The sequence below is a fragment of the Dendrobates tinctorius genome, unplaced genomic scaffold, assembly GCF_039654945.1.
Source record: "Dendrobates tinctorius isolate UK_male_01 unplaced genomic scaffold, ASM3965494v1 ptg000351l, whole genome shotgun sequence".
Classification (NCBI taxonomy): domain Eukaryota; kingdom Metazoa; phylum Chordata; class Amphibia; order Anura; family Dendrobatidae; genus Dendrobates; species Dendrobates tinctorius.
Genome location: NW_027362017.1, coordinates 3,744,475 through 3,760,509, shown reverse-complemented (window position 1 = coordinate 3,760,509; position 16,035 = coordinate 3,744,475). Strand labels below are relative to the sequence as shown.

General features: G+C 48.9%; 2 protein-coding genes across 6 annotated transcripts in view; one reads left to right on the top strand and one right to left on the bottom strand.

The window, feature by feature from the left end:
• Nucleotides 1–1,019: 1,019 nt before the first annotated feature.
• LOC141075427 (tubulin beta-4B chain-like) lies at nt 1,020–9,208 on the bottom strand. Its single transcript, XM_073562460.1, has 4 exons — nt 9,055–9,208; nt 6,277–6,385; nt 3,549–3,659; nt 1,020–3,131 (listed from the first exon to the last, which is right to left on the bottom strand). Exons 1-4 carry the CDS (start codon nt 9,109–9,111, stop codon nt 2,074–2,076), a joined length of 1,335 nt encoding a protein of 444 aa, XP_073418561.1. The 5' UTR covers nt 9,112–9,208; the 3' UTR covers nt 1,020–2,073.
• Nucleotides 7,429–16,035, top strand: part of LOC141075426 (zinc finger MYM-type protein 1-like) — a 205,034-nt gene continuing 196,427 nt past the window's right edge. For 4 of the 5 annotated variants that reach the window (XR_012227273.1, XR_012227274.1, XR_012227275.1 and 1 more), the window contains exons 1-3: nt 7,429–7,525; nt 14,337–14,450; nt 15,977–16,035. The gene's annotated coding sequence lies outside the window, so the exon portion shown is untranslated. Of the gene's footprint in view, nt 7,526–9,323; nt 9,569–14,336; nt 14,451–15,976 lie in introns of those variants that run through there. The other variant, XM_073562459.1, reaches the window with a different exon arrangement.

Below are 16,035 nucleotides of genomic sequence, written 5' to 3'. Positions count from 1 at the left end.
GTGCACGGCCCTCCGTATGCAGCACAGACGATGCGATTGTCATCATGCCGCCTGTACCAGAAGACGGAGGCAAGTGGGCATCTCTTCAGATTAGCGGGGAACCAAAAAAACCCACCAGTACTCATTTAACACTGGGGACACTCCCCTGCCTATTGGGGACTCTCACACCACATCAGTCTGAGTCTGAGTTAAAAGCAGAATTCCAATATGGGCACTGGTGAGGCTGAAGTCATATGGACTGGCAAGGCTGCATTGATGGGCAGTGCAGTCTGTATGTGGGCAATTTTATTGCTGGTATATTGTTTTTGTAGCTATGTATATAGAATATATTTTAATAGCCATTTGGAATCCCTAGGAAATAATATCAAGAAACAGAACAATTGCTTCACTTGTTAGGACCAGCAGTGACAGATATGGAGCCGGACATTGACCATCTCATTAGCCAGCCATAAGCAGGCCCAGCGTTCCCATAGAAATAGCGGCAAGTTTGTAGACTTTACTTGTTCTTCATTTTAAATATTGCATTATTTCCTGTTTTGTTTTTTTTACTTCAATATAAGATGTGCATAGGAATTTGTTCATAGGTTTTTTGTTTTTTTTACCTATATTCCTGCCCTTCAATGGTCTGAGGTACTGTGAACTGGACCCCTGTTCAAAAAGTTTGAGGACCCCTGGTGTATAGTTTTCTGCCCACCAGTCACAACACTGGAGGGGCACAAAGTATGGGGTAGCCAGACACTGAGGGAGGGCTTTGTTGTACCCCACAATACCGGTGCTGCATCTAGTCACTGACCAGTGTCACATCCACTGCTGCAGAACATTGCACCTAGTCTTTTACATTATCCTACCCCAGCATCAGCGTTAAGGCCATCACATTCTCTTACATCAGTGATCCCAGCCTTTTAATACTCCAACTGTAAAGAATCCTTTCTTGCATTGGATTCCCTTTTCCTCCTAGTAAGGGTCGTACAATTTGTTACACCCTCCGCCCCACCACCAGGCCACAGATGACACAAGAATAGTTTTTGCACAGGTTTTTATTCAGTAGTGTGCAGACTTAAATAGCATGGTTGGGAGAAGTGCCATCATCCTGTGCGACAGGTCCAATGATACGGGTGACATTCACAATCACGTGTACAATATGTATGCACTTAAACCATTCAGACAATAAACAGAAAACCTCAAAAAAAAAAAAAGCAGCAGAAGACATCAGGGCAGGGGATGGCGTAATCCAGACACAGGATCTTCAATCCTCATGAGCACTAGGATTGGATCCTTCATAGATCAGGTGGCGTGCCACTAGAGGGCAGTGTAACGTCCTCACCAGGGAGCGCCAATGACACCAGATTACCATGATGGGCGGCTCACCGGCAGACAAAGGAGATACAGAAATAAAGTGGGGGTTAGATTTGTGGAGAGACTCGTCATGCACGGAAGCTGAGGTGCCAGTAGTTAGTTAGCATGATACCGAGATGAAGGGTTATGTGGCAACTGCTGTCTGATGAGCAGCAAGAGCAGAATGGCAGCAGAGCCTCAGAACAGGCAGACTGGCAGTGCAAGTGGTTGGAGGGTAAAAAAAATAAAGCGATTCCAGCCCTTTGCCCCCCCTCTAATACTGAAACAGTTTCCTATTCACTGGGAGAAAAGGGGCATCACCAACATGGCACTGCCTCTATGGGCACAGTCATGGTGCACGAGACGAGCACCTGGCAGCCAAAGACTCTTCGAGGACAAATCAAATTACTTTCTTAGACAAGACGAACAAGAACAGTCCTCCATGATTAGAAGCGTGCATCTCTGGAGCATGCAGACATGCGATCTCACAACAGCCTGGCCAGGCACCAAGGCCTGGTCACCTACAACAGACGGACATCAAGAAGTCTCCAGAAACCAAGGAGAGGCCAAATTGTTAGTGCATTTTCCAGCTGTGACAGTTTAGTGTCAGGGTAGAGAAACCTTTCCCTTATTCTGAGGCTCCACTATTATTGGGGTGCTGTCCTGCAATCTGGTGGTGGGACATGGGATGGCATGATGAGAGGTGGGTTAGCAGATGTGGGTAGGTGAAGTGTGGGCTTAAGCAACCTCTTCCTCGGCCTCTTCCTCAAACTCTCCCTCCTCTGCGGTGGCGTCCTGGTACTGCTGGTACTCTGACACCAGGTCGTTCATGTTACTCTCAGCCTCGGTGAACTCCATCTCGTCCATGCCCTCTCCAGTGTACCAGTGAAGGAAAGCCTTGCGTCGGAACATGGCGGTGAACTGCTCAGAGATGCGTTTGAACAGCTCTTGGATGGCGGTGCTGTTGCCAATGAAGGTGGCCGCCATCTTCAGCCCTCGTGGTGGGATGTCGCACACAGCGGTCTTCACATTGTTGGGGATCCATTCCACAAAGTAACTGCTGTTCTTATTCTGGACATTTAACATCTGCTCGTCCACCTCCTTCATGGACATGCGGCCTCTGAACACAGCGGCCACCGTCAAGTAACGTCCGTGTCTTGGGTCACAAGCAGCCATCATGTTTTTGGAATCAAACATCTGCTGGGTGAGCTCTGGTACAGTCAGGGAACGGTACTGTTGGCTTCCGCGGCTTGTCAATGGCGCAAACCCTGGCATGAAGAAGTGAAGACGTGGGAAGGGGACCATGTTGACGGCCAGTTTACGAAGATCAGCATTGAGCTGACCTGGGAAGCGCAGGCAGGTTGTGACGCCACTCATGGTTGCGCTGACCAAGTGATTAAGATCTCCGTATGTTGGAGTGGTCAACTTGAGTGTGCGGAAGCAGATGTCATACAAAGCCTCATTGTCTATGCAGTAGGTTTCGTCTGTGTTTTCTACCAGCTGGTGCACGGAGAGCGTGGCATTGTAGGGTTCCACCACAGTGTCGGACACTTTGGGGGAGGGCACCACACTGAAGGTATTCATGATACGATCAGGATACTCTTCCCTGATTTTGCTGATAAGAAGGGTCCCCATCCCAGAGCCAGTACCACCGCCCAGAGAGTGGGTGAGCTGGAACCCCTGCAGACAGTCGCAGCTCTCAGACTCCTTCCTCACCACATCCATGACGGAGTCCACCAGCTCTGCTCCCTCGGTGTAGTGGCCCTTCGCCCAGTTGTTTCCTGCACCGCTCTGACCTGCACACAGAAAGACATTAGTGGGCAAATTGAGAAATGCCACCCCATACACACAAGTGGCAGCCCTACTGACCACAGGAAGACAGACCAGTTCTACCATAGTGGAGACAGACACCCAGGTGACACGTCCTTATTGTTAAGACAGGGAGGAGTAGAGGAAGTGAGACGCCGGCACACCTGTGTGCACAGCACCTATAAATCAGGCCGGGCCATGAATCCTAAACTACTACTTATCCAGGGTTATTAGGCGTCATCATAAACATACAGGGAGAGGCTGCTCTAGGACTCCATGTACTAAGGGGGCCGCTCATACATGGAAGGGGCTGAGATCAGACCCCCCCCACAACAACCTGGCCAGTGACTAGGACAACACTTCCTGGCAGCATCCTGTGAGAAACCCCCACACAACCAACTTACCAAACACAAAGTTGTCTGGCCGGAATATCTGTCCGAAAGGCCCAGAGCGTACGGAGTCCATGGTGCCGGGTTCCAGGTCGACAAGGACGGCCCGGGGAACGTACTTCCCACCTACAGAACAAAGCAAACACTTTCTCAGACGCCATCCTGCCTCATCACTTACACAGGGCTGCACCATCTAATGGACTCCGAGCTAATCCTCCCAGAAGAGGCCTAGGCTTTTTGAAGTCTCTCCCCATTGCATTATACCAGGGCTGTGGAGTCGGAGCTCATTTTGGTGGAGTCGGTATAAAATGGATCGACTCCTAAAATATATAATAAATTGGGTACAGTAGTTCAATGCAGAATGTGCTGAATATTTTTTCATAGGAATTTGGGAAAGTTATGAAATGTCCAATAATGCTTGTCTTCAGTAACATCAACTGATAGTTGGAATAAATAGGGAATAAATAGACTGCATTCACCACCACATCTTCCTAAGGTGCAGGGTTTATTTTCAAGTGTAGGGGTGTGAAGTATGAGGTTCTGCAGCAGCTGAGGTGTGCAGTATGAAAATTCTGTGGAGCAGTATGAGGTTCTGCCCATAAGGTTTGATCCTGGCTGCGCCCATAGTGTGAATGTAGCCTGAGGATCTAGGCTTTATCTTAGCCGAGATAAGCGTGAGAATATATATATATATATATATATATATACACATACACACACACACCAAAAGTTTGGACACCTTCTCATTCAAAGAGTTTTCTTTATTTTCATGACTGATAATTGTGGATTCACTCTGAAGGCATCAAAACTATGAATCACCACATGTGGAATTATATAATTAACAAAAAAGTGTGAAGCAACTGAAAATATGTCTTATATTCTAGGTTCTTCAAAGTAGCCACCTTTTGCTTTGATTTCTGCTTTGCACACTCTTGGCATTCTCGTGATAAGCTTCAAGAGGTAGTCACTGGAAATGGTTTTCACTTCACAGGTATGCCCTGTCAGGTTTAATAAGTGGGATTTCTTGCCTTATAAATGGGGTTGGGACCATCAGTTGTGTTGTGCAGAAGTCTGGTGGATACACAGCTGATAGTCCTACTGAATAGACTGTTAGAATTTGTATTATGGCAAGAAAAAAAAGCAGCCGAGTAAAGAAAAACGAGTGGCCATCATTACGTTAAGGAATGAAGATCAGTCAGTCCAAAAAAAATTGGGAAAACTTTGAAAGTGTCCCCAAGTGCAGTGGCAAAAACCATCAAGCACTACAAAGAAACTGGCTCACATGAGGACCGCCCCAGGAAAGGAAGACCAAGAGTCACCTCTGCTGCGGAGGATAAGTTCATCCGAGTCACAAGCCTCAGAAATCGCAGGTTAGCAGCAGCTCAGATTAGAGACCAGGTCAATGCCACACAGAGTTCTAGCAGCAGACACATCTCTACAACAACTGTTAAGAGGAGACTTTGTGCAGCAGGCCTTCATGGTAAAATAGCGGCTAGGAAACCACTGCTAAGGACAGGCAACAAGCAGAAGAGACTTGTTTGGGCTAGAGAACACAAGGAATGGACATTAGACCAGTGGAAATCTCAAATTTGGACTCATCAGACCAAAGCACAGATCTTTGGTTCCAACCACCATGTCTTTGTGCGACACAGAAAAGGTGAACGGATGGACTCTACATGCCTGGTTCCCACTGTGAAGCATGGTGGAGGAGGTGTGATGGTGTAGGGGGGGGCTTTGCTGGTGACACTGTTGGGAATTTATTCAAAATTGAAGCAAACTGAACCAGCATGGCTACCACAGCATCTTGCAGCGGCATGTTATTCCATCCGGTTTGTGTTTAGTTGGACCATCATTTATTTTTCAACAGGGCAATGGCCTCAAACACACCTCCAGGCTGTGTAAGGGCTATTTGACCAAGAAGGAGAGTGATAGGGTGCTACGCCAGATGACCTGGCCTCCACAGTCACCAGACCTGGACCCAATCGAGATGGTTTGGGGTGAGCTGGACCGCAGAGTGAAGGCAAAAGGGCCAACAAGTGCTAAGCATCTCTGGGAACTCCTTCAAGACTGTTGGAAAACCATTTCCGGTGACTACCTCTTGAAGCTCATCAAGAGAATGCCAAGAGTGTGCAAAGCAGTAATCAAAGCAAAAGGTGGCTACTTTGAAGAACCCAGAATATAAGACATATTTTCAGTTGTTTCACACTTTTTTGTTAATTATATAATTCCACATGTGTTAATTCATAGTTTTGATGCCTTCTGAGTGAATCCACAATTTTCATAGACCTGAAAATAAAGAAAACTCTTTGAATCAGGTGTGTCCAAACTTTGGTCTGTACCGTATGTATTCGATATATTCTAGTGTATTACATATTTACAGTTTGTGTTCTAAAGTTGTATTCCAATAAATAGATATGTTCTATCTAAATATCTTGATTATTGTATCATAAAAATGATTAAATGTCTGATGTTCACATTGTACTACAATACATTTTTCACTTAAATATAAGCAATATATGTGGGAGTTGGTGTAAGGGAAATTGAGGAGTCGGAGTCGCAGGTTTGGCTTACTGACTCCACAGCCCTGCTTTATACTGCAGCTCTGCTTGCTCCGATAGGCTGCAGTCTAACAGCACAAGCAGGATGTCATGGAGAGCTTATACAATGAAGACGGAGCACAAGCCAACTTCCAGAGAGATGGAGCCACAGAGGAGCCTGAGGGATGGCTGACGCTGCAGGGTACCTGAGGCCTCGTTATAGTAGACGTTAATCCTCTCCAGCTGCAGGTCGCTGTCCCCATGGTAGGTTCCTGTGGGATCGATGCCGTGCTCATCACTGATGACTTCCCAGAACTGTGGAAGAAAGAAGAGAAGTTAGTGCATGGCCAGCGCTGTATCCATGTGAGGAAACATACGACACAGGGACGTCATGCCCTCCACAGGAGAGCCACACCGCTCCGAACCCAGGAGAATAAGGCATGCACAACATAAAGAAGGATTTTTCCAGCGTCTCCAGGAGATAAAATAATTGCTTTATTGAGAATATAAAATCTTCATACCATCAGGTAAAAACGACAAAGAGGCGTATGGAGGGGAGCAATTTCCTAGACGTTTCACCCTGAAAGGGCTTAATCATGGAAGCATTAGCATTCCATGATTAAGCCCTTTCAGGGTGAAACGCGTAGGAAATTGCTCCCCTCCATACGCCTTTATGTTGTTTTTACCTGATGGTATGAAGATTTTATATTCTCAATAAAGCAATTATTTTTTTATCTCCTGGAGACGCTGGAAAAATCCTTTATGTTGTGCATGCACTATACACCCGGGTCAGGGGGTTTCCGTGCGTCGGAGGTGTGATCAGGAGTGAAGAGGGGTGAGCTGAATACTTCTTGTTTGTGCAGGAGAATAAGGCGGATTATTATCTCCAGATCTGACCTTCATATTGGACAGCACATGAAGTGCTGACAGCCAAGGAGACCCCACAACTAGGGATGAGCGAACAGCTGCAGATAAGAGCTTATCGGAATAGCTGCATCGGGAACCCGGATACCTGGTGCGCGCCCGACGATCAGCTGTCCGGCTGCGCAGTTTCATGTGTCACATGTATGGCGAGCCCAACCAACAGGCTGACCATGTGACTGTCACACAGCCCCGACACATGCAGCGTCCTGATCCAGGTATCCGGGTTCCCACTCCAGCCATTCGCTCATCCCTAGCCACAACCCAGAGCCCGATCTATGGACTCACCAGGGCAAATACAAGCGGAGCGTCCCTATAACACAGCACTTTCCCAGTACAGTCAGGTCCCTGCAGCTCCCCTCCCCCACCAGTCACAATCCTATGCAGTGTGTCAGCGGCCGGGCTGTCACATGCTGCCGTCACCGCTCGCCCTGCAGTCCACCATACAAGAAGATTGCAGCTGGAGACTCCGGGTGTACAGACAAGTCACCCGCACACATTAGGACCCACCGGCCCCCCACGGATGTCACACTGGTACGTTTAGTAATTGCTGTCATGTGAGAGACTCAGAGGCACAAACCCCACCACCAGCCATCACCCCCACCGTCCTGTGTCACCACCATTACTACAGGGGACAGGCAGCTATGTGGCGGCACAATCGCCCCCGCCAGGGCACCCAGGTCCAATTCTGCCCTGTAGGCGTCACCTGACACCGGTGAGCCCAGATCCGGCCTAGGGAGGGGTGAGGAGGCGTCATGTACTGAACACGTCGACATGGGCAATAGCGTATCTGAGGGGAAAAATACAGGGCTCGGCCCCCCGACCAACTCTCCGCAGTCTGCAGCTTCTCTGTGAGGCACCGACATTTCACTGAATGGACAATGGCCGCTACTGAGCCTCCACCACACCCAGCTGCACTGCCGAGGAGGCACCACCAGTGCCAGGCGCAGACCCCACAGCAGAGGAGACCCCCACCTCCTCCACCGCAGAGGGTCACAGGACAGAGTCAGCTCCACAGGAGCCCCCCAATAATAGACAGTCAGCTCCACAGCACAAGAGACCCCCCAGTAATAGAGACAGTCAGCTCCGCAGCACAGAAGCCCCCCCAATAATAGAAACAGCTCCACAGGACAAGAGCCCCCAATAGAGACAGTCCGCTTCACAGCAGAGGAGCCTCCCAATAATAGAGGCAGTCTGCTCCACAGAACAGACCCCCTATGTTAGGGGGGTCCACCCCACAGGATCCCCTCCACCCCCCAGCACAGGATCCCCTCCCCCTCTATATTAGGGGGGTCCACCCCCCAGCACAGGATCCCCTCCCCCTCTATATTAGGGGGGTCCACCCCCCAGCACAGGATCCCCTCCCCCTCTATATTAGGGGGGTCCACCCCCCAGCACAGGATCCCCTCCCCCTCTATATTAGGGGGGTCCACCCCCCAGCACAGGATCCCCTCCCCCTCTATATTAGGGGGGTCCACCCCCCAGCACAGGATCCCCTCCCCCTCTATATTAGGGGGGTCCACCCCCCAGCACAGGATCCCCTCCCCCTCTATATTAGGGGGGTCCACCCCCCAGCACAGGATCCCCTCCCCCTCTATATTAGGGGGGTCCACCCCCCAGCACAGGATCCCCTCCCCCTCTATATTAGGGGGGTCCACCCCCCAGCACAGGATCCCCTCCCCCTTATATTAGGGGTCCACCCCACAGCATAGGACCCCCTCCTCCCCCCTATATTAGGGGGGTCCACCCCACAGCATCCAACCCCCTCCTCCCCCCTATATTAGGGGGTCCACCCCACAGCATCCCCTCCTCCCCCCTATATTAGGGGGGTCCACCCCCCCCAGCACAGGATCCCCTCCCCCCTATATTAGGGGGGTCCGCCCCCAGCACAGGATCCCCTCCCCCCTATATTAGGGGGTCCGCAGCACAGCACCCCCCCCAGGCAGTGGAGTGTAAGCTCTGGTGCACAGCTCCGTCACTGCCGGACACTATGCGCGTATTACTGAGGGCAGGTGATGACGTCACTCCCGCAGACCGCGGCTCCCGGGCGCAGCCGGCCTCACCTTGGCCCCGATCTGGTTGCCGCACTGTCCCGCCTGCAGGTGCACGATCTCCCTCATGTCTCCGCTGTTCTGGGTCTCCGCAGCTGTCTGCACTGAATCCGGAACCTTCTACGCCTCCCACCGCCGCGCCCGCAGCTTTTATACGCAGTGACGTCAGCGGCCCCAGCAGGAGGCGTGGTCAGGGCGTGGCTACCGGCGGCCATGTCAAAAGCGGGCAAAGAAGAAGAAACCGTCTGCGACTGCGAGGGCGACAGCCATCTTCTCTCAGGCTCCGGCAGCAGCACTGCACAGGGGCCATTTTCCTTTATGTCACGATGCTGACACGGCTGCGGTATAAGTAAGCCGCACAGTATGAGTGAGAGCATCCGGGTCGCACATATGAAGTCAGGCGATCACTGCGTCCTCGTGTGGCCAAATCGGTGTAGTGCAACTGCTAAAATCAGACTGCCGTAAATACCAGGCTCCCGTCCGCCACCGCGTGGATAAAAACACGTATGACAAGAAACAGAAGCAGGTACCTACTATCTTGGCGCCACCTTGTGGATCAAAAGTGATTAGGCGGAATCCAGGGCGCCACCTGGTGGCCGCATCTAGCTAGACGGGCAATAGGATAAGTCAGCTTTGCGCTCCCGTGTGTCAGTATACAGTATGGCAACAACTACAACTGACAACTCTGTGCTGTTGGCTCTACCTTGTGGCTATTTTGAGTACGGCATCATCTGTCTTCATTGCTCCCTTGTGTGGCCCTAATTGGTAGTGCAACGTTTATAATCTCGTCGGTCTCATGCTGCTGTATCTGTGGAGGCTCATACTGTAGTTATGGAGGCTCATACGGTAAATGGGAGGCTATGTGGGGGCATATGCTGTATATAAGAGGCTATGTGTAGGGGGGTCACACTGTATATGGGAATCTATGAGGGTGCTTAGGCTGTATACGGGATAGTGGGGTCATACTGAAAATAGGAGGCTATGTGGGGCTTATATATGGAGGGTATGTGGGGCTTATATATGGAGGGTATGTGGGGCTTATATATGGAGGGTATGTGGGGCTTATATATGGAGGGTATGTGGGGCTTATATATGGAGGGTATGTGGGGCTTATATATGGAGGGTATGTGGGGCTTATATATGGAGGGTATGTGGGGCTTATATATGGAGGGTATGTGGGACTCATGATGTGGTGTGTTGGCGCAATGTGGGGCACATGAAGTATATTAGAGGCTATGTGAAGCTCATTCTGGATATGTGAGGCTATGTGGGGCTCAAACTGTACATAGAAGGCTATGTGGGGGCTCATAATGTATATAAGAGGCTATGTGGGGGGGGTCACACTGTATATGGGAATCTATGAGGGTGCTTAGGCTGTATACGGGATAGTGGGGTCATACTGAAAATAGGAGGCTATGTGGGGCTTATATATGGAGGGTATGTGGGGCTTATATATGGAGGGTATGTGGGACTCATGCTGTGTATTGGCGCAATGTGGGGCACATGAAGTATATTAGAGGCTATGTGAAGCTCATTCTGGATATGTGAGGCTATGTGGGGCTCAAACTGTACATAGAAGGCTATGTGGGGGCTCATAATGTATATAAGAGGCTATGTGGGGGGGGTCACACTGTATATGGGAATCTATGAGGGTGCTTAGGCTGTATACGGGATAGTGGGGTCATACTGAAAATAGGAGGCTATGTGGGGCTTATATATGGAGGGTATGTGGGACTCATGCTGTGTATTGGCGCTATGTGGGGCACATGAAGTATATTAGAGGCTATGTGAAGCTCATTCTGGATATGTGAGGCTATGTGGGGCTCAAACTGTACATAGAAGGCTATGTGGGGGCTCATAATGTATATAAGAGGCTATGTGGGGGGGGTCACACTGTATATGGGAATCTATGAGGGTGCTTAGGCTGTATATGGCAGGCTATGTGGGGCTCAAACTGTACATAGAAGGCTATGTGGGGGCTCTTATGGTATACGGTGGCTCAGTGTTCGAATCCCACCAAGGACAACATCTGCAAGGAGTTTCTATGTTCTCCCCGTGTTTGCGTGGGTTTCCTCCCACATTCCAAAGACATACTGATAGGGAATTTAGATTGTGAGCCCCAATCAGGGACAGTGATGATAATGTGTGCAAACTGTAAAGCGCTGCGGAATATGTTAGCGCTATATAAAAATAAAGATTATTATTATTATTATTATATACAGTAGGGGAAATAAGTATTTGATCCCTTGCTGATTTTGTAAGTTTGCCCACTGACAAAGACATGAAAAGTCTATAAGGGTAGGTTAATTTTAACATTGAGAGATAGAATATCAAAAATAAAATCCAGAAAATCACATTGGATAAATTATATACATTTATTTGCATTTTGCAGTGAGAAATAAGTATTTCATCCCCTACCAACCATTAAGAGTTCTGGCTCCTACAGATCAGTTAGACGCTACTAATCAACTCATTACCTACATTAAAGACAGCTGCCTTACATAGTCAGCTTTATAAAAGACTCCTGTCCACAGACTCAATAAATAAGTCAGACTCTAACCTCTACAACATGGGCAAGACCAAAGAGCTTTATAAGGATGTCAGGGACAAGATCATAGACCTGCACAAAGCTGGAATGGGCTACAGAACCATAAGTAAGACACTGGGTGAGAAAGAGACAACTGTTGGTGCAATAGTAAGAAAATGGAAGAAATACAAAATGACTGTCAATCGACATTGATCTGGGGCACCATGCAAAATCTCACCTCGTGGGGTGTCCTTGCATGAGGAAGGTGAGAGATCAGCCTAAAACTACACAGAGGGAACTTGTTAATTATCTCAAGGCAGCTGGGACCATAGTCACCAAGAAAACCATTGCTAACACATTACACCGTGTAGCGCCCGCTTCTCTGCCTGCAGCCCCTATCTGCACAGACATCAATGTGCTCACCGCCAAGGTTCCCGTCCTGCCCCTTCCGGGTCTACTGCTGCCCGGGGTGCGTGCACTCCTAGCAGATCTCCAGCCACTGTGCTTAGAGTGCGCGCGCACACTTCCTCGTTCTTAAAGGGGCCGCGCACATTCCTCTAAAGTGTCCCCAACCAAACCGCCTCCTCCTACATGGAGGTGCCTGGGCAATGTTGTGAGTTTGTTTCTAACACGCTTGTCAGTTCTCAGGTCCCTGTACTTGTATCCGAGTCTGCTGCACCCGCCAGTGCTCATCTCTCCGTCAAAATGTCCTGTCTGCACCTACAGTCCCTTTCATCATCTCTACCTGCCTGCATCTGTTGGACACTCCCCCCTGGCCATTCCAGCTATCTGCTCCTAGGTGTCAGCTGCCATCTACCCAAGGACAGTCCTGGAGTAGCACCTGGATCACCTCCCTTGTCTCTCTACGGACTGCGGTGTCGTTAGCTACTGTGTGTCCGTGGTCGGATTGGGTGAGACTTCTAGTCACGCCCCTCCAGGTCTTCCTTGGGCTTTGGCACAGTGGTTCCACCACCCAGCTCGTTACATGCCGTAAAGGTATAAAATCCTGCAGTGCCCGCAAGGTCCCCCTGCTCAGAAGGGCCCATGTGCAGGCCCATCTGGAGTTTGCCAGTGAACACCTGGATGATTCTGTGAGTGATTGGGAGAAGGTGCTGTGGTCAGATGATACAAAAATTGAGCTCGCCATGGTTGGAGGAAGAGAAATGCTGCCTATGACACAAAGAACACTGTCAAGCATGGAGGTGGAAACATTATGTTTTGGGGGTGTTTCTCTGCTAAGGGCACAGGACTACTTCACCTAATCAATGGGAGAATGGATGGAGCCATGTACCGTAAGAGTGACAACCTCCTTCCCTCCGCCAGGACATTAAAATGGGTTGTGGCTGGGTCTTCCAGCAAGACAATGACCCAAAACATACAGCCAAGGCAACAAAGGAGTGGCTCAAAAAGAAGCACATTAAGGTCATGGAGAGGTCTAGCCAGTCTCCAGCCCTTAATCCCTTAGAAAACTTATAGAGGGAGTTGAAGCTCCGAGTTGCCGAGCGACAGCCTCAAAATCGTTATGATTTAGAGATGATCTGCAAAGAGGAGTGGACCAAAATTCCCCCTGACATGTGCGCAAACCTCATCATCAATCACAAAAAAGTCTGACTGCTGTGCGTGCCAACAAGGGTTTTGCCACCAAGTATTAAGTCTTGTTTGTCAGAGGGATCAAATACTTATTTCTCACTGCAAAATGCAAATAAATTTATATAATTTATCCAATGTGATTTTCTGGATTTTATTTTTGATATTCTATCTCTCAATGTTAAAATTAACGTACGCTTAAAATTATAGACTGTTCATATCTTTGTCGGTGGGCAAACTTTCAAGATCAGCAAGGGATCAAATACTTATTTACCAAACTGTATAGGGGTCTGTGTGTGGGCTAATACATTATACGGGGATGTCAGTATACTTACTTCTGCTCAATATTAAGTGATACAATGAATATTAATATAAAATAATTATAATATGTCAATATTAATATTGGGCAGATTTAATTTCAGCCTATTGGTTTGTCCCTCCACAACAGTCATGGTCTGTCTCTCATGTGGCTCCTTGGGAAAATTAATTTCCCACCCCTGATTTAGGGCATGATAATATTTGCATGGAACTGTGTAAAAAGTTAAGTCTGCCCAGCAACAGACTGCAGGGTCAGAGACAGTAAATGTTGGGACTAGCCCACAGTGGGACGTGTCAGCTGCTAGGGACAGAGACAGTTCTTTCTAGAGACTTCAGGAAAGACTCGTGCACACGCTGATGCTGCATTATAAGACGCAGGCTATTATGCCCTGAATGCTCCTGTACACAGAATAAATAACTTGTAAAAATCTAGCGCCCTGTATTCTAACCTGTTACCAGTCCAAAATTCTTGCTTGCACATTGGTCCACCCAGTGTCACGTCACCCACTCAGCTAAGGTCCATGCCCCCAGGACCTACTGTATAACCAGTCCCAGATACAAAAGGTGTATACTGCTGAGCTAATGTTCCCCTTGTATTCCAGACTCTGCAATTCCCTCCTCCACCTGTGACTAGAGAGGCACTGCACCTTCAACTTGGGGTGCAGTACCCACCTGTGGCGCCTCGCCATAGGGGTGCCACACTTTTGTTAACTGTGCTAATGAGCGCGGCCGCAAAACGCATGCCCACAAAATCGCGGGAAATGCACACTGTGTGAGCATCGCGTATTGTTTTGTGATGTCTATTTTTTTGAGTCTCTCGTTCTTCCACTAACGTTATCTTTTTGGGGTCTTTTATCTACAGGAACTTTTCTCATGACTTGAATAATGAAGGGAAAGGGGTCAGGAGGCAAGACAAAGAACGAAGCTGCTGGATAAAGACAAAGCTAAAGAGGAACCGAGACCCAGCAACTTTCTAGTAAGTGTATGCTCATACCACGTAGACACACCAAAGCCATTAGGTGTATACAGATATTAGAAACTTAGGCCAGTTTCAAATCATGATTTCTGAGCTTCCAAGTGTATCCGTTTCAAATCGGATACACTCGGATCTGAATTCGGCTTCCATGTACCCCTATGGAGATCAGATAGGATGTGTGCCTTTTGGCATCCAATTTTTGCACCATCCGATCCTGTCCGATTTAGTCACGGACACAAAATCGTAGCCTGCTGTGATTTGGTGTCCGTGCCTCAAATTGGACAGCATCGGATCCGTGCCGATCTGACCACCGATAAAATGTGAGCCTATGGACATCAGATCAGAGTTTACCTCAGATCTGATGTCGGCTCTGTGAGCCCTGTCTGTCCGTGTCCTCCCTGTTCTCCTTCCTCCATCTCCTCTATTCTGCTCCCCCCCTGCTATTCTATTCTGTTACCCCGCTACTCTTCCCTGTTCTATTCCCTGGAAAATATGGGAAGCAAGGTGTGCCACAGTCCGCGCTGCTGAGTCCACAAAATCACCTGGGATGCAAGATGTTGTAACAAAGTACTTCTTTATTCCTTCCTACGCGTTTCGGTGCCCTTCCTGGCACCTTCCTCAGTTGAATATCCCTGAGGAAGGTGCCAGGAAGGGCGCCGAAACGCGTAGGAAGGAATAAAGAAGTACTTTGTTACAACATCTTGCATCCCAGGTGATTTTGTGGACTCAGCAGCGCGGACTGTGGCACACCTTGCTTCCCATATTTTCTGGCAGTTTTTCCACGTTGGAGTGGTCGGTGGAAGTCCTGCAGCAGCTGATACTGTGTTATGTCTTCAAGCCAGTTGTGGGTCACACAACTGGAATAGGTGAGTGGGACTGCATTATACCACTCACATTGTAGTGTCACTAGTGATAGGGCACTATTGCGCCTCTTGTTCCCCCACCTTTTTTGTACTGTTCTATTCCCTATCCTGTCCCGTGTTCTCTCCGCTCTTTTTGTTTAAAAAAAATATAAAATCTCCTCCTGGAGGATACATCACCTTCCCGCCGGCTCCGGGGATGCAACTGTCACCATCAGGGGAGAAGAACCTCCGGTGATGTCACAGGGGCGATCAGCTGACCTGTCATGTGATCGGCTCTGTGACATCACCAGAGGTCCTTTAGCCTCGATGGAGACTGTGGCATCCCCGGAGTCGGCGGAAGGTGATGTATCCTCCAGGAGGAGTTTTTTTTTTTTAACACACGGAGGGAGAAAACAGATGACAGGATAGGGAATAGAACAGGGAAGAGGATAAAGGAGAGGAGGGAAGAAGATGGAGGCGGCAGGAGCAGGGAGAGACAGGGACCACAGGATCCACACGGAACCTGCATAGACTCGGATACAGGTGGCTATTTGCCATCTGAATGCAGGGATCCGTGTGGATCTGTGGCTGTTTGTGAGATCTTGCAAAAACTCAGATCCCCACGGACAGCCACAAAATCGTGATGTGAAACTGGCCTTATAGTTCTTGCTTTATTTCTTTTAGGTATTCAATACTCAAGTACATACCATTGTGCGCTTCCTCTGGAAAGTACCAGCCAAACT

Excerpts from the sequence above, each read along its gene's own strand:
- LOC141075427 (XM_073562460.1), bottom strand. The coding sequence starts at position 9,111 with ATGAGGGAGATCGTGCACCTGCAGGCGGGACAGTGCGGCAACCAGATC. Across the intron at positions 6,386-9,054 it reads GCAACCAGATCGGGGCCAAG|TTCTGGGAAGTCATCAGTGA; the intron begins GTGAGGCCGGCT and ends TTTCTTCCACAG. Across the intron at positions 3,660-6,276 it reads CTACTATAACGAGGCCTCAG|GTGGGAAGTACGTTCCCCGG; the intron begins GTACCCTGCAGC and ends TTTGTTCTGTAG.